The sequence below is a fragment of the Ipomoea triloba genome, chromosome 1, assembly GCF_003576645.1.
Source record: "Ipomoea triloba cultivar NCNSP0323 chromosome 1, ASM357664v1".
In the NCBI taxonomy this organism is placed as follows: Eukaryota; Viridiplantae; Streptophyta; class Magnoliopsida; order Solanales; family Convolvulaceae; genus Ipomoea; species Ipomoea triloba.
This window is the reverse complement of record NC_044916.1, coordinates 36,764,555-36,788,387: the sequence shown is the minus strand read 5'-3', so window position 1 is coordinate 36,788,387 and position 23,833 is coordinate 36,764,555. Positions and strand designations below refer to the sequence as shown.

General features: G+C 37.5%; 4 protein-coding genes across 4 annotated transcripts in view; 2 read left to right on the top strand and 2 right to left on the bottom strand.

The window, feature by feature from the left end:
* Positions 1-3,897: 3,897 nt before the first annotated feature.
* On the bottom strand, positions 3,898-7,376 carry LOC116025275 (probable disease resistance protein At4g33300). Its single transcript, XM_031266456.1, has 5 exons — positions 6,671-7,376; positions 6,010-6,416; positions 5,543-5,898; positions 5,252-5,457; positions 3,898-5,169 (listed from the first exon to the last, which is right to left on the bottom strand). The coding sequence occupies exons 1-5, from the start codon at positions 7,374-7,376 to the stop codon at positions 4,337-4,339; spliced, it is 2,508 nt and encodes an 835-aa protein (XP_031122316.1). The 3' UTR covers positions 3,898-4,336.
* A 2,475-nt stretch (positions 7,377-9,851) lies between these two features.
* LOC116001754 (protein OSB1, mitochondrial-like) lies at positions 9,852-13,077 on the bottom strand. The gene is made up of 5 exons (XM_031241693.1): positions 12,672-13,077; positions 12,190-12,328; positions 11,610-11,691; positions 10,409-10,680; positions 9,852-10,170 (listed from the first exon to the last, which is right to left on the bottom strand). The coding sequence occupies exons 1-4, from the start codon at positions 13,004-13,006 to the stop codon at positions 10,409-10,411; spliced, it is 828 nt and encodes a 275-aa protein (XP_031097553.1). The 5' UTR covers positions 13,007-13,077; the 3' UTR covers positions 9,852-10,170.
* Positions 13,078-14,825: 1,748 nt separating this feature from the next.
* On the top strand, positions 14,826-19,532 carry LOC116032409 (mitogen-activated protein kinase kinase kinase 5-like). The gene is made up of 11 exons (XM_031274945.1): positions 14,826-15,476; positions 16,087-16,677; positions 16,781-16,868; positions 17,259-17,321; positions 17,416-17,579; positions 17,803-17,878; positions 18,049-18,108; positions 18,197-18,322; positions 18,568-18,774; positions 18,866-18,969; positions 19,087-19,532. Exons 1-11 carry the CDS (start codon positions 15,091-15,093, stop codon positions 19,199-19,201), a joined length of 1,980 nt encoding a protein of 659 aa, XP_031130805.1. The 5' UTR covers positions 14,826-15,090; the 3' UTR covers positions 19,202-19,532.
* A 1,526-nt stretch (positions 19,533-21,058) lies between these two features.
* Positions 21,059-23,833, top strand: part of LOC116000052 (CST complex subunit CTC1) — a 6,945-nt gene continuing 4,170 nt past the window's right edge. The window contains exons 1-8 of the mRNA XM_031240062.1: positions 21,059-22,151; positions 22,281-22,399; positions 22,489-22,563; positions 22,646-22,724; positions 22,854-22,916; positions 23,029-23,106; positions 23,213-23,413; positions 23,565-23,666. Of these exons, the coding sequence (XP_031095922.1) occupies positions 21,075-22,151; positions 22,281-22,399; positions 22,489-22,563; positions 22,646-22,724; positions 22,854-22,916; positions 23,029-23,106; positions 23,213-23,413; positions 23,565-23,666 (1,794 nt within the window). The 5' untranslated portion in view covers positions 21,059-21,074. The remainder of the gene's footprint in view (positions 22,152-22,280; positions 22,400-22,488; positions 22,564-22,645; positions 22,725-22,853; positions 22,917-23,028; positions 23,107-23,212; positions 23,414-23,564; positions 23,667-23,833) is intronic.

The following is a 23,833-nucleotide window of genomic DNA, read 5'->3' as shown; positions in this document are numbered from 1 at the left end:
TCATGCCTCAAAATTCTAATCCAAACCTTTACCTTTACAGCATCTCAATCCGTTACTCACACAGATTTGAACATCGAAGTTCCAGAACTTAGGGGCGACAACTATAAAATGTGGAAGGAAACTATTCTTCTTAATCTAGGGTGGAAAGACTTGGACTACGCTATTCACAATGAGCAACCGCCTGTCCCCACTAAGGAAAGTACCCAAGATGAGGTTGCGCTATATGAGCGATGGGATCGATCCAATCGGCTCAGCGCAATGTACATCAAGGCGAAAATATCTAATGGGATTCGGGGTTCTGTTAGTGAAAAGCATAAGGATGTCCGAGCATTGCTCAAGGCTATTGACGATCAGTTCGTCACTTCAGAAAAGGCTTTGGCAAGCACCCTCATCATTAGATGTTGCCTGGCACAGCTCTTCCCTCCTTCTAACTCTGATCTATATAAACTACTAGGAGGGAGGAGTAGTTCATTTCAATTTCTTTGCACACCATGAATACTCAAGAAACAAATGTTCAAAATCAATGTGTTCAACGAGCTGTAGAATGTTTTCAAAAAAAAAAAACGAGCTGTAGATCTAATCGTTGAAGGTGTACTTGATGCACCAGTACACCACGAGGTACGCATTTCTGGTAAAATGTTTTAGAGTCACCCAACTGAATCTAACAACAGCTTGTTTGGCATTGAGCAATCTTGAAGCAACCGAGAGGTTCTGTGATCAGACGGGCAATAGGCTTGTACTAGCCAGTTTCATCTTATTAGTACGTACTCATTCCACTCCTTTAAGGTAGGAATAAATGCTTTAGAAGGAAGAGTCCCTTATTTCACCTTCTCTTTGGTAGATACCCTGGTTTTCATCACTATGGCATTGGACCTTGTCTCTGCCTTGCCTATTTACGAGGGAGCACTAAGCAGATGCCATTTCCACATTCCCAGCATGTGCTTGGGTATTATGTTTGCTTTTTGCTGGATAAAACTCTAGATTTGCTGAGAATGGAATTGGAGGACTGTATCCATCTACAAGCTCAGAATGGGTGGCTATACTCTGGCAGGATTTGGTGACTCGTCATCCCGAGCTTGTGGATGGATACAGTCTTCTAATACCATTCTCAGCAAATCTAGAGTTCTACCCAGCAAACAAACAAACATAATACCCAAGCACATGCTGGGAATGTGGAAATGGTATCTGCTTAGTGCTCCCTTGTAAATAGGCAAGGCAAAGACAAGGTCCAATGTCATAGTGATGAAAGCCAGGTATCTACCAAAGAGAAGGTGAAATAAGGGACTCTTCCTTCTAAAGCATTTATTCCTACCTTAAAGGAGTGGTATGAGTACGTACTGATAAGATGAAACTGGCTAGTACAAGCCTATTGCCCATCTGATCAGAGAACCTCCCGGTTGCTTCAAGATTGCTCAATGCCAAACAAGCTGTTGTTAGAATCAGTTGGGTGACTCTAAAACATTTTACCAGAAATGCGTACTCGTGGTGTACTGGTGCATCAAGTACACCTTCAACGATTAGATCTACAGCTCGTTGAACACATTGGTTTTGAACATTTGTTTCTTGAGTATTCATGGTGGGCAAAGAAATTGAAATGAACTACTCCTCCCTCTTAGTAGTTTATATAGATCAGAGTTAGAGGGAGGGAGGAGCTGTGCCAGGCAACATCCCATGGAAGGCAAACCTCAATTACACTTTCATGGGCTTGACTTTAAACAAGATGGAGAAGAAGTATTTGTGCTAGATGTTCAGAAACAACAGCCAGCCTATAGAGGCCTCCTGACAGACATGGGAAAAAAACGGCTAAATTGATACTATCATTAATATTGCTTTCAAGAATGAAAACAATATTTTATCTGAGGCAAAATATAAGTGCTCAGGATGAAGGATGATACAGTCTGTGGCATTTCTCGCGTATCTGCAAAAAAAAATACGGATTGCAGGGTGCAGACTTTTCACAAAAAAAAAAAAGGGTGCAGACTGCTTGGGCTTTAGAGCGACGTGGGTGGTGTGGAAAGGTGATTCAGATCATTTAATTTAAGTACGATAGCAGTAATGGTAATTACCATATAAATAACCCGGGATAATTATCAATCGTATTTAACATCTAAATTTATTGTGGTGATTAAACATAGAGAATACCTTCTTATGATGATTTTATTTTATTTTTTTACTTTAAATAATACTACATATCAATTATCCGTGCACTTCCTTTGACTACTTTTAAATAAAATCTTAAAAACTATGACAATTAAAGAATTAATATTTTTCGTAATATAAATTTATCTAATAAATTAAGAAAATTGGTAATACACATATTACGTCCAAAATTATGATAATTATTTCAATTCACATATTATTATGCTTGTGAATTACATCCATATAATTATGCAAATTATTACACATAAAATTATGCCAATTAATTCACACATTATACTTTTATCAATCTATTTTTTTATATTGGAAAAAGTGTCAAATAGGCCACTGAACTTATCGCTTTTGTGCAATTGGGCCATTGAACTTAAAAAGTGTGCAATTCAACCATCAAACAAGCAAAATTTGTGCAATTGAACCATTTTTACAAAAATTTTCTAGTAAAATCCAATTATATTACTAACATATATGTATTAAGAGTGGCATTTTCTTCTACCATACTAGTTGGGAGTCAATATTGAAATTTTTTAACTCAAATTGAATTAAAAATTTTTGTAAAAATGGTCCAATTGCACAAATTTTGCTTGTTTGATGGTTGAATTGCACACTTTTAAAGTTCAATGGCCCAATTGCACAAAAACGACAAGTTCAGTGGTCTATTTGACATTTTTTCCTTTTATATTTGATATAAAGGAAATTAATCGTACACATATTACAAACATAATTAAATGAAATTAAACATACAAATATTACGGACATAATTAAAGGAAATTAACCATACACATATTACGTCCATAATTAAATGCACATCATAATTAGCATAATATTAATTAAGAATAATATATACTCCTTAATTACCATATAGTAATCATAATAAAATGACTTCATTTTTGTTGAATTAATGATAAATTTTTCTGCCCATATAGGAAATTAAACATATTACGGTGAGTAATTAAAGGAAAATAAACATACAAATATTACGTCTATAATTCAAGAAAACTAAACATAAACATATTACGTCAATATTACCAACATGTATTTAACACTTTAATCTTACTATGAGAATTAAGAAAAAGCGACTCCCTTCATTTTATTATTATTATTATTATTATTATTAGCTAATCATTAAGAAAATTTCATTATTAAATTCTCCTAAAATTATACTCATAATTAGAAAATTTATAAATATCTAGAAATATGCTTAAATACGTACATATATTTATTAACTATATTAATCTATAATAAATTTAAAAATTAAATTATTTTAATTTCCAAATGCAATTCCTTAAGATAATATGAAATATAATTAAGTAAATAAAATTATAAAATTAAGTAAATGTACATTTATAAATATTTAGAAATCTATTTAAATACATACATATACTTATGCATCATATTAATAAAACATGACTAGTCCAAGTCCGCCCATTGTAGTAAATGGACTAAGCCGAGTTGACTCACTCGAATCGTGCATAAATTCCAAGCTCACCGATCTATTTGACACCTCTAGTCAATGGTAAAAAGAATGCTGTTTGTTTTCTTCTTCCCTTTTAGTTAAACATATCAACAGTGAAACAAAAATAAATAAATAAAAAAATTAGGTAGTTGCATGACAATGAGACACCCTTAATTTAATACATTTCACGCAATTTTGTTAGTAATGGCTACCTTGGTCAGCTTTATATTATATGCATTCATTCTTGTATTTTGGCCTGCCCTAATAAGACCAAAGAAAAAGAAATCAAATGGAAACCAACTTATATACATACTCATAAGGCACATTACTTTCCACAATTGAGGATCATATGAGAATTATGTCTTAGATGAGAACTACTGCATAAGAGCACACAATCTATTCCCAAGCATACTTCGATGACAGTGTAAATCCTGAAATAGATTGTGTGCACTCAGCAATTCATTCTCTAAGCCATGATTCTCACATGAACACAACCCTACTTTCCACATCAGATCAAAATCAGATATATACACATATTTGAACCACAACTCAATGAAAGTTACAGAATTTTGATAGCAGCTAGCTAGCTTCTACATACCAAGATTATAGCCAAACTCCATAAGATGTTAAATTAAAGCTTTCTACTATACATCCTTAACCTGCCTGAATCTTCAATCTAGCACAGCACAAATGCATTGCACTCTGGGCTAACATTTCAGAATGTATTTACTCGGATAGCCAGTCAAGAGTAAAGCATTCCTCGGCAACCTGAACACATAAACCTGATACAGCCTCCTCGACTTCCTTCCAATGGAAAGAGACCTCTTCGTCACAAATTACCCTGCGTAGAGATTCCAAGTACTTCACAGACGCGGGCAAGCTCTTAATCACCGGGCATTCCCTCATGTCAATCTTCTCCAGTCTTCTACACCCATCGATCGTCTCAGGGAGAGTTTTCAAGCTAACACATTGAGAGATATCGAGGTATTTCAGGGATACCAAGTCGCCAATGCTAGGAGGAAGGCTTTTAACATTTGGGCAGGCGTATATCCTTAGAATTTGCAGAAAACTCAGCTCCCCTAGCTCGCCTGTCAGTTCATGGAGACTGTCACAGTTAGTGACACTCAAGGTCTTCAGCGAACGCATCTTGCATATGCCTGTCGGTAGTTCATTGAAGTTTATGCAGTGATCCATTGTGAGCTCTGAAAGACGAGGGAACAGGCGGGGGAGGTCTACAACTGATTGATCAAGGCTGTTGTTGATACTGCACAAGATTAAAGAAATTTTCCGCAGGTATATGAGGGGCCTGGTAGAATTGGACAAATGAGGGACAGAGATTTTCTCAAACCATAGGCTTCTCAAGTAGGTCAAATCATTGAAAACCGAAAGGTTGTAGAGGACTGCATTGGAGGTGCTATAGTTTATTAATATCAGCGCCCTGAGCTTGGGCATGCTGCAAATAAAAGGAGGCAAGAAGTATTCGGACGAGGAAAAGTTTAGGATTAGCACTTCGGCTTTTGGACAATCCATTTGGAACCAATCCATCTCCTTCATTTCATCTACAAAGAAATGCAAAGGCATTAGAGGCCTCTTAGGAAACATTTCGATATTTTTACTAATGGAGATTGCAGATGGGAATACCTGTATGAACTGAGATAACTCGGGCATTGAAGGGTTGATCTGCCTTTCTCTCCCATTCTTTCGGGAGCTCTCGCTCCCTCTTTGGCATGAGCAACCGCCTTCTCTGATTTATATCCTCGAGACCGCTCATGTGAATTGCTAAATCCCTCAAAACATCGTGCTGAGATACAGATATGTCATAGTAGCTGCTGTACAAGTCTCCAACTCTGTCAAACAAACACACTGAAGCCCTTAGAATTTGTTCGAAAGGAACTAAAGACAGAAGGCAGTTTAAAAGAGAAAATTAGATACCTTGCATCTTTCGTCAAATTTAGGAGATTCTTGTTAGAAAGTTCAACTACAATATGAAAGGCCTCTTCCTCGGGGATATCATGTAGTTCCACCCACATGTTAATGAGAACATCAAGAGGGATCTTTTTGTCTTCTGGAAATGCGCCCAAGTCGAGGAAACACTCCCTGACTTTCTCGGGCAAGTAATCAATACTCCATTTCATCCTCTCTAGCAATTGTACCTCATGAGACTCGCCAACAGGGAGGCTCCTCGACAATCTGTTTTGAGCACTTTTCCAGAACATTTCAGGCTGGCCCTTTAGAGATGATCCAACAACTTTTAAAGCGAGAGGAAGCCCTTCACATTCATCAATTACCTATCGCAATAACTTCCCAGTTAGTGTCAAATACCGTAGAAAAAAACAATGCAAAGAAATGCTGGATCTTGGAACTTCTAATCCTAAACTTCCAAGAACAGCTTTAGTTACCTCTTTCACCAACTTCTCATCGAAACCAAGAGGAATGCAATTGCGCCCAAAGGCAAAATGGCAGAAAAGAGACATAGCTTCATCTTCTCTCAACAGCTCCAACTCGTGAGCAGAGTCAATAACTGATAGAGGGAACTTGAATCGCGAAACCACAAGGATCTTGCAGCCGGGAACTTTCAAATCTATCAGCGGCTTAAGATCTGCAAGCTTCCATACATCGTCTAGAATCAGAAGCCTCGGCTGAGCAGGCATCCTGTTCCAATCGAATTGAGGGTTCCACCCAGGAAACATATTGGCAGAAGATTGAAGAGTACACCCTGATATCATTGACCAAACCTGTAACCTCAGATTCTCCACATTTGGGGATTGAGACACAGTAAGAAAGTGAACCCTTCCCTTGAAAAAACCTGCAAATCCAGTTTTAAATACACATGATATCAATAATCCACCAATATCAATGTTCAATTGTATTTGTTAAGAGTTCCATATTGAAAATATAAGAGAATATATGGATTTATAAGTTCCTGGATTATACTAGCTAATTGATTGGATTCCCTGTTTGTCCTAACCATAAAGAACAGACAAAAGACAATAAATCTTTCTTCAATATCTGAAGAATCTTATAATTGCTAGACAAGAACAACATGAACAAGATACTTACTTTGAATTTCATCATCCTTGCAAATCTCTCTGGCTAAAGTGGTTTTCCCACTGCCTCCAATCCCACAAAGTTCAAAAACGCCACTGTTTTCTTCATCCTTCATTAGCATATCTTTCACTTTCCTCTTTCCCAATTCAAACCCGGCACCTAAATTTACAAAACTGTCCTCGCACCACCTCTGCTCCTCCTCCACCCTCTTCACGGCCTCCCCCAACCACCCGCCGCCGCCGCCGCCCTCGTCCACGCCGATTTTCATGGCGCCGAGCTGCTGCTCGATCCGCTTGAACGAATTGTCGAGGCGATCGAACCTCTGCTCCGTGTCGACCCTCACGTGATGGACGTCGGCCATCACGTGCGCCGGCATGATTCCCTGCACGAACCTGGAAACCCTCTTCTCCAGCTTCTCCATTTTGCGCGCGAACTGGAGATTCTTGTACATGTTCCAGCGCCCGCACTTGAGGACCTTGTCGGCGAGCTCGACGCCGGCGGAGAGCGTCCTGGAGAACTCGTCGAGCTGGCGCTGGCGCTCCTGCGGGAGCTCGACGCCGGTGGCCTTGATTTCCCGGATAATCGGGTCGACCGCACTGATGTCTTCAATTAGCTGCAAAGCGCTGGTGCGGGAGAGGGCGCACTTCTTGCAGATAGCGTAGAGATGTTTGAGGAGCTCGGTAGCGATCTCTCCGGCGAAAAGATCCGTCACCGCCATTGTTGTTGGTGCCTAAGCTTTCTCCGGGGAGAACTTCGCGGAAGTGGTGGACTTGCTCTTGACTAACAAGCTTTATGTCAGTTACTTCATTTTTGTGCGTGTGTGGACCCACCCCGAATTTTTATAGATTCTCTTAATTTAATAAATCACTATAAATTTTGCTTTAAAAGGACACAAGTTTTTTTTTAAAAGACCTTTTTGGAACGTGTGAGGGCTTTTTTGCTTAATTTTACTCCGACCTCAAAGAACTAGTGGACTAATTAGTTATGGATTTACGGTAAATAAGATTATCAGACAATTATAGAAAGTAAATAGCTTCAGTTGTTAAGAATTACAGTAGAGTATTCAACGTGTCCTTCTAATAGACAAAATCTCTTACTTATATTAATACTACCAGCGTTTTTCTATTCAAGTAACAATTATAGTAACGAGGAGTCGGTCTAATAATTGTCTCCTCTTAAATATGTTAGTGTTTGTGACCACTTGCCTTCTTCATTAAGTTATTGCTTGCCTTCTTCGGATGGTTTTGGGTTGGGTGTCTGCCCAATTATCCTGTCATGAGTTTAGTTTAATTTATTATATTGTAATCTTTAACAGTTAGGGTCACACGACATGATTTATCTCGCACACGAACTCTAATAGAGACTGAAAGTTTCTCTTGTCACTCAAACAATGGATTTTAATTACAATTTTTTGTCAGATGATTAATAATTATAATATTTCAAGTTTGATTCTCAATAAAAATAACTTATTATTTTTATGTGTGATTTATATACAATTACACGTGGTTAGCAGTTTTCTTTGTCACCTAATAACAAAATAAACATATTAAAGTGTGCAGTTCCATGTTTTCTAGAAGCAAAAAAAATAAAAATAAAAAATGATTTTAGCATGTAATAATGTAAAAGATGTTACTTGTGGTGGCCCATTGTCCAGACGACCTTAAAGTCGTCGCTCCAAGAAATTCCACATACTTACTTTAACTAATAACAAATCCCTAAGTGGCCAACACAAGCACACAACCAATAATGGTGGATTATCCCAAAAACTACCAAGTGCACCAACAAACATACGCAAAATCCTATTTTGGATGAACAAGTCAAAGTTTCAAACTCCACATATCAAAAGATAATCAAATAAATATTCACCTCTAGTTTTGGAGCATTGAATATCTATCGATACAAAGATTAATATTTAATTATAATTTTAAGGTATATATTCCATTTGTCAAGTAGTTTGTAGCTAAATGACACCTTTGTAACTCTTTTAAATGGGATGTCAATGTTTAAAAATATTACATTGTAATAAAGTCAGTAGTACTAAATATATATATATATATATATATATATATATATATATATATATATATATATATATTCAGTTTTAGATGGGTAGAGAATTATACTTCTAAAAAATTGGAGCAAATATGTTAGTGGAAGGATAATATGGTGTAATAAAACAAGTGTAGTATAATGTTGAAAATGGAATTGGAAAAGTCAGGTAGAGAGAAAACATAATAGTGTAGGAGAAAACTTTTTTTTTTAATATATTAAAAGTACAAATAATAGAGTTACAAGAAACTTATAGTCGGTCCAAACTAATTGAGTTGGTTGTCAACAAAATGAGGGCTATTAAGAGAACAAGCATGTTAACATGCAATTCACATTGCAAATATTCAAAGTGGATCACAATCCAATTTACACAAATGTTGACTGGCATGATCTCTATTTCATAACAGGTTATTATCATTTTAATCCATACTCTTTAATATATTAATTAATCATTAGTTCCACTATTTAATCTTTTTTAATTTAAAAATCCAACCACTACAAGTTTATATACTTTCAATAATATTTTCATTGAGCCCGTATGGACAGCTCAATTGGACATAAGGATGAAGTTTAGAAAGAAAGATCGAGGATTAAGTCTCATCAAGGAGTAACCCAAAGTAAGGAAGACCTCCATGATTTATAATCCTCTCATATATTCTGTCGGGTCGAGACGTAGGAGCTTAGTAGCCATTACGTTTCAAATTCAATCCTCATAAGAGCTATCTATTAATTTGAACGAATTAGCTATAAATAATTGTCATGGTGTGTTTTCAAATAAGGGCTGCAAAGTTCTTTGTACATCAAGAAAATATTTTAATTGGATGGTACAGTGGATGGAGGCTACAAATTGGACACGGAAACGAAGGCAAGAAGTATCCACACCGTTTCCCACGGCAGACACAATAGATAGGGGATTTGGAGGCATTCGAGCATCATTCTACTTAATGGAAAAATTAGCGGTGGCCTGGATAATGATGTGTCGTCATCAATCTTTTTTTTTTTTTTTTTCTATATTATTTGGCCATCGCATCGTTGACCGTCGCTTTCACGACCAGTTAAGTCGTTCACTCCACCTTAAGCAAAAGCAAAACCAATATTAATTGCCCATGGTTTTCAAGATGCTAAATTCGTGGTCTCAATCATATTCCATAAATAAAAATCTATCTTATAATAAATCACACCAATATGTTTCACATTTAGAGAAAGGATATTCTTGCACTCATAATATCCCTTTTACCCATTAGAATATATGCTAATATGCCTATGATACTGCATAGTTCACTATTACAGTATATATATTACGAGGAAAACTCGTAGTTACTAAGTATATTTTTGTTCACTGATACAATTGATCTATTCAAGAATAAAGGAAAAATAATACTCCGTAATATCTGCACATTATAAATTCACAGAGGAAGCATGAGCCTTTTCCCATATGCCATTCAGGCTCCAAGCTGCAAGACCTGCTGGATTCAAATACATCAGTTAATCATTCCTTCTTCTCAATCCTTGATTGAGTCGAGTCCTGGCAATCTTAAAATATCGAGTGTGAAGAGCTGTAATGGGCAGCAATGGATTGTTTTTCTTTATAATGAACACTCATGCATGGCAGTGCAAAAAGCGATTCGAGTGTTAAAACAGAACAGCCCCTTCAGGCTGGGGCTTTGGCTGCCAGATACTTTTGGGTCTTTAAGTAGGTACCTAATAATATTCGCCGTCATATTTCAATGGAGACACCTGTGAATATCCTGTATCTTTAACCACGGGTCTAGAATCCAGCAGCTCAAGTTGTCTTCTAATCCACGGTGGATCGTTCTGTTGGAGCCACAGTGCTTCACCAGAGTACCTGTGCTTAAAATCTGGACCCTTATGATTCACCTTGTTCTTCCTATTGTCCCACCATTCAGAGGGGTTGCTGAAGAACACTTGCCACAAATGAAGCCGGCTATTGGACTTCTCCAGCCTATCTTCATCTGAACGTGAAAATTGATGTACATGAGAATGGAGAATATATATACACATACAATGTGTGTATATGCATGGTTTCAGATTACTAGGGCAATTGAATTATATATTAAATAGTCAAATGGGCAATGTTCGCTTGCATACTAATATATAATTTCTAAAAGTATGTACTGCTTATGATCATAAAGGAGCACTTTTGCACCAGTTAGCATAACAGTGAATGACAATCCAACTAGCATGGGTTATGTCCTCTAAAAGCATATCTGATACAACGCTAAAACAGGACAACAGGACACAACGTAGTATTACCCAAAACACTCCATTACAAGTTGCCACTTCAAGCCTAAGGAAACCATCTACGATAAGAGTGCATGGTTTAGATTGTATTCTTTGCAATTTATGACATTAGGATTGGCCTGGCAATAAAAGCTATTAAAGCTTACTTCTCCCCCCCCCCCCTGGCCCCCTCCTCCAAACAACAAAATTCAAGTGAGTAAGAGTTTTAATTTTTAAGGCCTATGCTCTATTTTATTCAAAGTATAATAAGCCCAAATGTCAAATACATGATAGTAAGCCGAGGAAAGAATAAGCTCAACTAGTTAAGCCCAGACAAAATAATGAAAACAAAACCACAGGGCTATAATGCTATATAATCCCATAAGTCATCACCCAGACTTAAATTTTCAAAATCAGAACTATCAGCAAACCAGACTTCTATGAGATATAACTATGCAACATTTAAGGCATCTAAATAACACACACACACTGTTTCAAAAAAATAACACACACATTTGCCTTAATCCCACAAATAGTTATATATAACTGCCAGTAAAGGCCCTCCATTCATGCCAAGAGCAGTGAAAGAGTAAAGAAAAGTTTAAGAAGAAAGGACTTGTAAGTTATATCAATATCATAAATTGTAAGTGATGCAACTCACCCCATGATTCTATTGTCTTGCTTTCCTGGCAGGTTGAAGCCTTATCATGTCTAGCAACGAAATTTATTTCCTTCACAATTAGCTACAAAGAGGAAATTGGGTACACATAAATGAACAGATGACAAGATTATAAATATAGCAAAACATATATGCACTTCTGAATGGATTGTACTTTTTGATAGTTATTCACCAGTTAGGCCTTGATTTTCTTTCTACTTGAAAAGTACATGTCAATTTTATTTTAAAATAAGCTTGTCAATTATCCATCTAAACCGGTGATTGTAATCAGTGACCTACTAAAGCTGGATACCAATCCTTGGGCATGGATTCTTCACAAAAAATATTTCCAAGCATCGACAATTTTCTTATATTTTCTCTTCCTATTTCTGGGTCAAACGACTGCATAAATGAAGGAGTTAGACAGAAAATGTCGCATCTAAATTATTATAAACAGTATGTTTGATTTCGTTTATTTGTTGCCAAGAGCACAACAAAACAATAGAAATTGTCACCAAATTTGATTAAACAATTATAAGATTAAGTCTTAAGCTTATATTGGTAAAGAGGAAATGATTCAAACCTCATGAAACACCCTTGGATTTCCTTCCTGACCAGCCTTTACAAACGACTTTAAGTAACCCCAGACATAAATCAAATCGTTCCATTTCAGATGCACCATTGAAAGTTCAGCTATGTCACCCCACATTTTCAGCTTAATCCTATGTACCAGTCAGAAACATCATAAGTAATTTCCTCCATTTCAAATATAAATAGAATTTCATATTTTGAATTTTCAAAGCCGAATTCTCTACATGTCAAAATAACAGTGTTCAATTTTGATTCACTGATCAGTTTCAATATTCGACAAAATCACGAGAAATGAAAATTATCACAATTCCAATTATAATTACTTGTGAATTATTATTACAATTCCAAAATGTAAAACACAATAATATTTGGCTTCAAAACGTTAAGCTTAATATTCAATTTATAGTCACCGGTAGTTAAAACTTAAACCTACAAGGGGAGGATAAAAGTCCGAAGAAATAGTTCGATTCTTACTTGAAAGGTCTGCTCACGGAGGTCGTTGAGACACTGAGCCACGTTTGGCCACCCAGCGAACCGTCGGCGGTGTTGAATCTCCGGAAAGGGCGGTCGACCGTTCCGATTAAGCTGACAGAGTTGTGGATATGGGGTTTGATTTGTACGGTGGATGGCTGCTGGAACTTGAGAGCGTGCTTGTACACAGCGCTTTCTGTACTGTCGGCGTCGTCGGAGTAGAACTGCCAGGCACGTTGGGTTGCGGCGGACGGTGAAGAGAAGAAACGGAGTTTGGAAAACGGAGAAGCGTTAGAAACGGCGGTCCTGAACAAGGCGGGGAGGCGGGTCGCCTCCATGGGAGACTTCGATCGCCGGAGGTTTTTTGGGCCGTTGGCGGGTTATTATTTTATTTTACGCAACATGCTGATTATACATAATCTGTAAGCAAAAACTATAAAAAAGTTCAATGGCATAATTTGATGTTTTTTAAAATTTTTAATAAATGAAGTGAGCTAAATCAAATTGATAATTTGAAGATGTAAGGACAGCCAGCCCAAAATTAAATCAGCATAGTATGACACAAAATAGCATCAAGCCCACTTAAAAAGGACCGACCCACTTGACATCACTGCTGCAGTCCAAATATAAATCATGGCCCGAATTGGATAGGTGATATACCCGTTATGACAAATTATACCGTAGATCAGGGTTCAAAACATTGTCATTTATTTTGTATAACATATTTAGTTTCATTTTATATACATTATAATTTTATTTTAACACAATTATAATTTCATTTCAATATAATTATAGTTTCATTTGACAGTATACACTCAAATATGTGAAACTATTAAACTGTTATTCAGTTTCATTTTACATAAACTATAGTTTCATTACAACACAACTACAATATCATTTCAATATAACTACAGTTTCATTAGACAATATGCACTCAAATATGTGAAACTATTATTCATTTTCATTTTATATACATTGTAGTTTCATTTCAAATCAATTAAAGTTTCATTTAATAATATAAAAACAATGTGTGAGACAATTTCATTTTAGATACACTGTAATTTCAGTTTGTAATTTTACCATGGTCCACGATATAACGACTGAATTGTTACACCATAGACTATAGTTCATATTAATTAAGAATCCGGATACAAAATTATGTATATTCAATTAACATATTTTGTACTTACAATTGACAGTTTTTATACATATCAACTATACTAGTATTTGTACGCGCGATGCGCGAAAGTTCATGCCTAATATTAAAACATTAATAAATATAAATAATTAAAATTTTTAGTTCTAATTATATATACAAATATAGTATAGGTATTTTATAGTTTATACACACACATATATGATTTACCATGGATAAAAATTTAATTAAAATATAATCAACCATTAAATTAATTATATAATGATTTTACTAAAATGATAATTAAGGAATAGGAAAATGATATGATAGATATAGGTGTATGATAGTAATGATGGAGTTACAAACTAACGGTGTTATAACGGTGCAAGGGTAATTTTGTATAACAACAATGTAGTAGGGACAATTTTGTCTAATAACATTAAAGTGTACAACATTTAAAGTAAAATGTACAAATTTATTAGCATATAGAAAGAGGGACATAAATCAAGGACATAACCTTGATTGAGACTTATTAAGTTTTTAGAAGTATAAAATACATTAACTACTGATTCAAAATCTGAATGTTATTTTTAAATCAAGATTTACAATGTAGACTCTGATCTATGGGATAATTTGGCATGGTATCCCACTTCACTAAAATATCTACGGACTATTTAAATGAAAGAATAATAATAATAATAATAATAATAAGAATGAAATTCCGTACAGTCTATTTTGACCATTCAACACACACAATTCTGTGTGGGGACTCTCTACTTTTACCTTTTCATTCTCACACGGCTGTTTTCTTCGTCATCTCTGACCTCCTACTATGAGCTGTATCATTTCTACAGTATCACTGACTGTTTCTTCTCTCATTTTTACATTACTTTTATGTGATAAGTAAACCAAGAAAATATTTTTTTTTCCTGAACTGGGTCAGTAAATATGCAATGCTCTTTAATATTATAATATTATTTACATATGTTATTTATGCCACACAGTGTAGAAACAGAGACACATGCATTGACTTTGTATATAGCAACTGGCTGGAAAGAGTTTGGAACGTCCAAGCATGGAAAGAGAAAGGGCCGATTGCATTCAAAGGAAAAGAAAAGAAAAAATTGGTTTGAGAGATTTTTCGTGTAGTGTGTGCTTTAGCGACGACTCGGCGTTTTTCTTCAATGCCTGATCAATTACACCACCCACCACGCCTCTTATTCTTCTTCTTTTTGGGTCTTTTTCTCTGTCAAATGTGCTGGGCTCTCTGCGATTTGGGAATTTGAAATGCCATTTTTGTGGAAAGCGTTTACCCATTCCTCTTTCAACTCTCAATCCGCTCGAGCGAACTCGTCGGCGGCTTCTAGTTCCAGCTCCGCTTCTGAATCGCCGGTCGCCCACAGCGCCAGGCATGTTTTCGCCGGCGGCGGGGGGCGGCGGCTGATGCGGCAGCGGAAATTGAGGCATGCTACGGATGATCAGCTGGGGTTGAAGTTTGGGGATTTTGAGGGGCAGTCAAAGTCAAAGTCTTTGCCGGTTTCCCCGGATTCCGGGTCGCGGTTGCTCCGGAAGGCCTGCCACTGGTCCAAATCCGCCTTGCCGCAGCCGCTGCCGCTTCCAAAACAGTACGGAGAGAGTTTTCCGGCCGAGGTTCCAAGCTCTGCTTTCACAAGGTGTAAACTTTTTCTCTTTTTAAGTTTTTAGTCCTTGTTTTACTTCACTGTAATAATTTATGAAACTATGCTTATTCTTAACCTAAGCTTAGGATTATTAAATGAATCAGAATATTCTGCTAAGATGATTACTTGAGAAACAAGCCCCTAATACTATAGGTAGTATTCAATTATTCATACATCTATATACAGTGACTAATAATTTAAAGAAGATTGACTTGGTGATTGTAAATTACTAAATTGTTTGAAATGCAAATTTGGTAGTAAGGGGGATGTTGTCATGTTGATGTTTTATAGCCATCTTGCCCACATAGCATGAAATCCCTCGCCCCAAGGGCCGGCTGTCTTCGTGGGCACCAAGCACCGCTCGACCTCATTGCCCATAATCTGCTACCTAAGAACCAACTAAGCTATCTGTGCGGGTGGTTTATAAGTTATAACCATCATGTACTATGTATTTGTGAGCTAATATTTGAATAGTTCCTGTTGGATGTAATAGTTCCTGTTGAATAGTATGGTTAGCTGCAAATATTTGGTTGGATTGGGAATTTGGGATGTCTTGGAGTTGTAAACTTGTACTGATATATTGAGCTGTTTTATCGTAATGCAGCAATCCGTCGTCTGATAGTCTTAGGAAGGCAGTGAATCCAACAAGGAGAGCATCCACTCCAACTTATCGCCGTAGAGGTTTCCATCAGGATCCAAACGCTAAGGATGGCCAAGATGGCTTCAGGCTTAATGTTCCTCCGAGGAGTGCTCCAACTAGTGGCTTTAACAGTCCTGTTTTAAGCCCGGAAAGGTTTAGCACTGTTGACCTCTTTAATCCTAGATTTCAGCTTTCATCACCCGCAGATAGAGTAGCGGGTCATCCTACCCAACTTTCACCGACAAGAAGCATGGATCATTCTCCATGCACTAGTCCCGCGTTGCTGAATCCTAGCAACAGTGCTAGAAACCATACCGGTGTTGCAGCACTTACCCATCATAAATCTCTCCCAGAAAGCCCCGTGGCTTGGCCTGACAGTAATAACATCAATGGCCATCCATTGCCCCTCCCGCCTGGAGTATTAAGGCAATCACAATCATGTCCCATCCGTCAGAATTTAGAGAAATCAGATACACCACTATTGAAGGGTCTATGGCAAAAAGGGAAATGCATAGGCCGTGGCACATATGGAACTGTTTATGTAGCAACTAATCGGTATGTTATTAATTTTTGCACTTCTTTCTTTTGTTGGGATGCACCATGTTTGGCATTTTTTAGGCTAGTTCTTCTAGCTGAAATGTGAAACTTCCGGTGACAGTGAAACTGGTGCTCTGTGTGCGATGAAAGAAGTTCTAGTTGCCCCCGATGATTCCAAAGCTATTGAATGTGTAAAGCAGTTGGAACAGGTTATTCTCTCCCGTCCTTGTGAGGTTATACTAGTTACAGAGTGCAGTTTCTACTATACTATACAATCATTTCATCTTAATGGTTAAAAAGAACGAAAAGAAACTCTAACATAGTTTTGGCAGTTATATGTGATATGTCTCGTCTTTACTTCTCATAAGCCCTATTTATTTTTGGCACTTGGTTAGTACGTTTTCATGGCTAATATGCACTGGTTGTACTTATCACAATATCATGTGATGTCACATGCTATGACGATCAATAATTGGTTCACTATTTAGCTAATTGGTTTATAAACTGCTGTTTGTGATCATCTTATGTAATTATCTGTGACCATTGCAGCCTGACATGGGAAAAATTACCGATTTTGTTTCTTTTTGCTTCTCTTTTAGGAAATTGAAGTGCTTCGGCAGCTGAAACATCCCAATATTGTACAATATTATGGCAGTGAGATTGTAAGAACATTCTTCACTCTGGTTGACTAACAAACAACTATGTCTACAGAGGTCTACGGTTATATTAACCTATGAAATTCAAAATTCTTGCTAGTTTGATGACCGCTTTTGCATATATTTGGAGTACGTTCATCCTGGATCACTTAATAAATATCTCAAAGAGTATGGAGGAGCTATGACAGAGTCAATTGTTAGAAATTTTACTCGTCATATTGTGTCGGGGCTGGCTTACTTACACAGCACCAAGACAATACACAGGTAGGTATCAGAATGCTGTTTTTACTTGAACATATGACATCACTGTTATCAGTCCAAATGAAAGGTCATAGGTTCGAGTCCCATAGTATCATGGTTTTGCCAGAATGGACACTCTTAAGTCACTATAGAATGTAAATTTAGTATAATATTATCTACATTTTATAATTATAATGCTTTATATAATGACGCTAATATTAATAGCTTGGACGGTTTGGTTAATCAGGGACATTAAAGGAGCAAATTTGCTTGTAGATGCATCTGGCGTTGTGAAGCTTGCAGACTTTGGATTGGCAAAACATGTGAGTTCTGGAAATCTTAAAATGCCTACTTTTCCATTGTACTTAGAATTATAATACATTTGTCTTAGAATACCGGTACTGCTTATCTTATACATTAGCTAGTCTGAATGTGAAACTTTTATGTTCCCATATCTTCTGTCGTTTCATAATTTTCCCCTCTCTTCTCTCAGCTTTGCGAGCATGCAATTGATCTTTCTTTGAAAGGCAGCCCCTATTGGATGGCCCCCGAGGTATTTCATTCTCTACTTACTAATTATTTACCAACTGATTCTTGTTTCTTATATTTCTTGATTTCTTATCTTTACCTTTTTTTCACAGGTCCTGCAGGCTGTCTTGCGTAAAGATGCCAATCCCGAGCTTGCCCTTGCTGTTGATATATGGAGCTTGGGTTGTACGGTCATTGAGATGTTCACGGGACAGCCTCCCTGGAGTGAGCTTAATGGGGTAAGAAAGTTACTTGATTTCATGCATTCCTCGCACCCATAGCTAATCAGAATGTGACCCGAATCCAACCATCCTAGCAAGTAACTTCGCCATGAATAATTGTGGGGAGATTGTGTATTGCACTACTCGAGCTGATTAATTTGATTCCTAGATGTCATTGGAACTTTGAAGACTTGAATCTTGTTAGTTTTTGGTTGTCAATTTGGTTCTTATATGCCTGATTATGTGTTTTATAATCAAATCAGGTGCAAGCAATGTTCAGTGTTCTGCATAAATCACCTCCTATACCAGAAACACTATCTTCAGAGGGAAAGGATTTCCTTCGGTGTTGCTTTCAACGAAAACCAGCGGATAGGCCATCGGCACTCATGCTACTCAATCATCCTTTCTTACGCACTTCACACGATCAACACGTTGCAGGGAGCTCTGCAGATTTTTCTGGAATCAAACATGTAAGAAGTCGTTTTCTTCTTCTTATCTTTCTTTTATTTGCTCGGATATTGATTTTGCAATCGCTATGATTCTCGTTTCTTCCCATTCCAGGAGAATACCCCACAGAGTCCACGAGACCTGATTAAACAACAGCCTGAGCTAACCACAAGCTCACCCAGAACGCCCGTTAGGCCCATAAAACTGTCGCGTAGCAGGTAGAGCTCCATGTTCATTCCCTCTGCTGTTCCGCACTTTTCAAGACTCTATTTTGCCTCGTGAGCATCAGATGTATGCTGAGATTTTATGCCACGAAAACTGTTCTTTTGTTGCAGCGAAACAGCCTTGCTACCTAATCACGAAACCTCTGACGTTAGCGCAGCTCCTCGTCACTCCCCTCGCTCTACTCTCGAAGTGTTCCCCTGCATTTTTTCAGCGGAGCTTAACTAGCTGACATGTCGCCGGCCACTCTAATACTTGCAGCAGCGCAAGGAGCTGAAAACTGAAAACACAAAGTCCTCTTGTTTCTTCAAGGACTGCAGGAAATGGAGCCCAGAAACCATGTGTGTATAATATTGTAGGTTGAAGAAGCAGATTCTCATGTACAGCTTGTAGTAATACATTTTAACCAAACCAAGGTTGCAGTTTGCATCAGTAATTATTGTTGTTTCTTATGGGAACATAGTGCACAATAAAACTACCACAATAGATTTTGCAAATCAGACATTAATTGAATATTCTTTTCTAAATTAATGGTAAGTTGTATCTCTATTACACAACATCTTCAATTGTTGATTGAATGTGTGTTTTGCATAATGATCATTACCTAAATATGCGGTATAGGATCAATAGGTAATGCACGGTATTCGACTAAGTCAACTATGAGTTGTCTTTAAATTTTCCTAGGATGAGACTCAAGCTTATAACCTTCCTGATAAGGAATACTCCTCGACTACGTCTCTCTACCGACCGTACGAGTGCTCGGTGCTTGTGCATGTCGACTTCATGTTCCTTTTCCGAGATATACCGACTATAAATTTGAAACTCCCGACCTACAAGGTGGTAACAAAGTTGACCTAAGCCTTTAGGTTGAGACGACCTTCTCGAACGTCTCCCCTTTGGTTAATTAAGCTGCCCAATGCGATAACCCGTTAGGAATCTTGTGGCACTTGGCTAGCAAGGCACCGTCCTAGAGTCACCCTCTGTGCATGCACAACACATGAGTCACCCTCGGCATGTGTTCCATTTCTCCCTCTATAAATATCACATTTATGACAGTGAGGAGGACTTTGGGGCTGCTTCACCTACCTCATACTAACTCGGAAGCGTCTGACTATCCAGCGCGACTTCGAGCTTAGACTCTTAGAGCAACAAACAAACTAAAGAAGAATCTCCTCGTAATTTGACCATAATCTTTATACGTACTTGTGAGTATCATCGTATTTACCACATCAGTTCCGTTTAAAAATAGTAATAATGATATAATCAAATCACAAGGTACTTGTTATTTTGAACGACTAAAATTGACTATCTTATTTTTTTATTTTTTTTGAAAGGAGTTGATTGATTTAAGAGTTTTTTCCACTTTTGGTCCTATGATTTTAGTGTTTCCGTCAATTTAGGTACACGACTTTCATTTTGTCACTTTTAGTCCTTGACTTTAATTTTTTTGCCACTTTTAGTCCTTGACTTTGATTTTTTTTCTACTTTTAGTCCTTTCGGTCACCAAAGCGACAACTTTTAATCGAAATCAACAAATTGTTGTGTCATTAATGGTAAATAACGTTTAATGTATTTAGAGATTTATCAATAGACAATTTTACACTTAATAACACAATATTTTATTGATTCTGATTAAAAGTTGTTGCTTAAAAAGCGAAGCAGAACAAGCAAATAACGTTTCTTTTTCCTATTTTTTATCTGATTTTATTTATAAATATATTTAGAACTTTATCAAAATACACTTTTACCCTTAATGGCACAACAATTTGTTAATTTCGATTAAAAGTTGTCGCTCGGGTGACCGAAAGGACTAAAAGTGGAAAAAAAATCAAAGTCAAGGACTAAAAGTGGCAAAAAAATTAAAGTCAAGGACTAAAAGTGGCAAAATGAAAGTCGTGTACCTAAATTGACGGAAACACTAAAGTCATAGGACCAAAAGTGGAAAAAACTCATTGATTTAATACTAATCTTAATAAAAAAAATGAAAAATAAAAAACAATAAGGCGGGAATATAGAAAATGATAACTATAGGTCCTCTTGAATTTGAAGGCATTCTTACACAGAACGGCGCCAACCTACAATCTCCCAAACTATCCTGTAAATGGGCGACGAAACCGTCAAAATCGTTAAGCTGTCGGAGCTTGTCGGAAGTTCTCAACCGGTCACCGGAGCATATTCTATCATTAGCAGCCCTTCCGTCTCTGTTTCGGAGTCTACTCGAAATTTCGGAGCTCGAAACGGACCTGATAGAGGCTCTCACCCGGGTACTGCAATTCCCGACCCGAAAGTTCTGAAATCCTTAAAGGCTCCAGTTCTTCTCACCGGAACCCTAACTCTCCCCCCTCACAACGACGATTCAGCTTCTGAATGCAATTGCTTTCAGTTCTCTGACGGTTCAGCTACTATCTGCTGCGACATTCTCCAGTTTGACCTGAAGATAATTGGTCAAAAGATCAGAATATTGGCCTGGAATTTCATCCCTCTTAGGCGTAATGGTGGTTTTCTGGAGATTATTCGATGGGATTTTCTAGAGCCTTCTTCGGTCTTGAGCACGTTTTCTCTGTTTTCGGGTTCTAGTACTAATTGTACTGATCTTGCAAAAGCTCGGCCTTGTTTAACTGGAGCAGTAGAGTCGGTTAGCCCTGTTTCGGTTGTTCCGTGTATAAGTTCGAGTACCGGTGAGAGTAATGTTTCAAGGAGTCTTCGTGGATTTCTTGCGAAAATGCTAGTCTGTGAGTGTAAATTGTGTAGATGTACATATTCAACAATTGAATTGCATAATTCGAAAGAACATATACGTAATCATTGCTTTAACAAGGCCCTGATTGTTTATTTTTGCGGGCCTGCTTCAGTTTGGCATCCAGTAATTACTAGATTAGTTGGAAGTATAGTTTCTTTGTTGGGGTTGAAGAAGAAATTGGTGTATATAATGAAAGAGACATCTCAGTTGGTGTATGTAACAGTGGAAGAATCTTTGATGAGATTGTCTTACTTGCAAGATCAATTTATACAAGTCCAGAAGACTGATATCAGAGGGAATGGTGAATGTGGTAGTTATAGTGGGATTGTTACAGGCATTTACATGCAGGGAATGATTGTTGAGTTGGATCAAGAAGTAATGCTAATGTTAACTGATGACGATATCACTGTGCCTCATGGTTTGAGAGTTGGTGCAATTGTAAGTAGATGAGCAATTTTGTACTCTTAACTCCATCTATATTGTGAATATTCTTAGGTGTTCTACATAAATGAAAATGATGGACTCTGGTATAGATGATTGTCTTCTAACAGATTGCTTTCTGTCTAGGTGTCTGTAAAAAATGTTCACTTTGTGAATCCGAGGTTTTCTTGGGAAAAATTTCTTATGCTGGGATCTTGCGTTAAGACTAGCATTTCTGTGAAATCATTCTCCTCATTAGAAACAGTGTTAGTGCCTCTCATCTGTTATGCTATATCTCCAATTCAGCACCTGCAAATGTATTCCATTCATAAATGCTGCAATTTATGTGTTACAGATGCTATACCAAGTCCCAACGTCAGAGCCTTCTGAGTAAGTTTATTGACTCATTGACCTTCATTGCTAGGCTTTGGTAAGTAGGAGCCCTATTTCAATTTATGACATCTTTTTTCTCTACACCTCTCTTTCTTGCTTGCTATGTTATATTGTTTCAGGGTATTACTTCTCATTGCAAGTTTTAAGAGAAAGTTCAACGGGATCTTATCTATGAAGGAGATATTGGGATCAAAAAATGTAAATTCTCCCTTTTGAAATTAAGTCCAGAAGGACTAACTTCTCCTTCAATTGGAATGCCTTTTCTTTCATGTTCTCTTTCCTAAGAATTGCTCTTATCTGATGTGAACTGTTGCAAGGTGTTATCAGAAGGAAGGACTAGCTCAGCTTTATGCAAGATCACGTTTACCTGTGTCAGCATTCTTCCCTCAGGTAAATATGTGAGCTTGGTGGGCAACACACAATTTTTATTTTATTTTATTTTTTTATTTTATTTTTTTCATTTTCCCTTGTCTTTACCTTAATAACTTCTTATGTTTGACAGCGTGGAATATTTATGGAATTCTGCAAGCATGATAGATGTGGCTGTGGAAGTGAAGTGAATTATTTTCATTCTAGTTTAGTAAGTATAGAAGACTAGGACTTCTCATGTGAAATTATAACTTTGATGAGTTCAAGACTGAAAAAAGTAGCTCAGATCCTAGCTTTTCCATGGACATCATTTTCAGGTGGTACCATTTTCTAATTTAATAAGTTATTGTGAGTCTATTTGGATGAAAATGTGGTCGGATCAGGAGAGAGATTATGATATCATGGGCTGGAAAGACCAATGCAACTCGATATCTTGTGGGAGCAGAGATCATGTGCAGTTAATAAGGAGAGCTGTCCACAGTGATGAAATAGGTATTGCTTTGGTTGGATGCCTAAAGGTTAGAATCTTATCTATATTGCATTATTATCTTTTAAATAACAATTTCTGGGAGTATTTCAATGCCAATTTTTTGCATTTGATATCGGCAAAGCTTCTAAGTTTAAGTAGATAATTCTTAAGCCAATTATGTTAATGTGTTAATCATCCAGATTTCTGAATCTTCTGGAAGGTTGCAACTAGTTGATGCAACTGGAAGCATTGATGTTATACCAGACATTTCATTGAATTGGAATGTTAACAGGTTATACGAGGTATTTTGCCATTGCAAATTCCCCCCCCCCCCCCCCCCCCCCCCCCCCCCCCCCCCCCCCCCCCCCCCCCCCCCCCCCCCCCCCCCCCCCCCCCCCCCCCCCCCCCCCCCCCCCCCCCCCCCCCCCCCCCCCCCCCCCCCCCCCCCCCCCCCCCCCCCCCCCCCCCC

Bases quoted from the DNA above. Each gene is read 5' to 3' on its own strand.
- LOC116025275 (XM_031266456.1), bottom strand. From the start codon at position 7,376: ATGGCGGTGACGGATCTTTTCGCCGGAGAGATCGCTACCGAGCTCCTC. The intron at 6,417-6,670 runs GTAAGTATCTTG...CTGGATTTGCAG, and splicing joins CAAGGATGATGAAATTCAAA to GTTTTTTCAAGGGAAGGGTT. The intron at 5,458-5,542 runs GTATCTAATTTT...TTTGTTTGACAG, and splicing joins AATTTGACGAAAGATGCAAG to AGTTGGAGACTTGTACAGCA.
- LOC116001754 (XM_031241693.1), bottom strand. From the start codon at position 13,006: ATGGAGGCGACCCGCCTCCCCGCCTTGTTCAGGACCGCCGTTTCTAAC. The intron at 12,329-12,671 runs GTAAGAATCGAA...ACTGGTACATAG, and splicing joins TCCGTGAGCAGACCTTTCAA to GATTAAGCTGAAAATGTGGG. The intron at 11,692-12,189 runs GTTTGAATCATT...TCCTCTTTGTAG, and splicing joins ATCCAAGGGTGTTTCATGAG to CTAATTGTGAAGGAAATAAA.
- LOC116032409 (XM_031274945.1), top strand. From the start codon at position 15,091: ATGCCATTTTTGTGGAAAGCGTTTACCCATTCCTCTTTCAACTCTCAA. The intron at 18,109-18,196 runs GTATTTCATTCT...TTTTTTTCACAG, and splicing joins CCTATTGGATGGCCCCCGAG to GTCCTGCAGGCTGTCTTGCG. The intron at 18,323-18,567 runs GTAAGAAAGTTA...TAATCAAATCAG, and splicing joins CCTGGAGTGAGCTTAATGGG to GTGCAAGCAATGTTCAGTGT.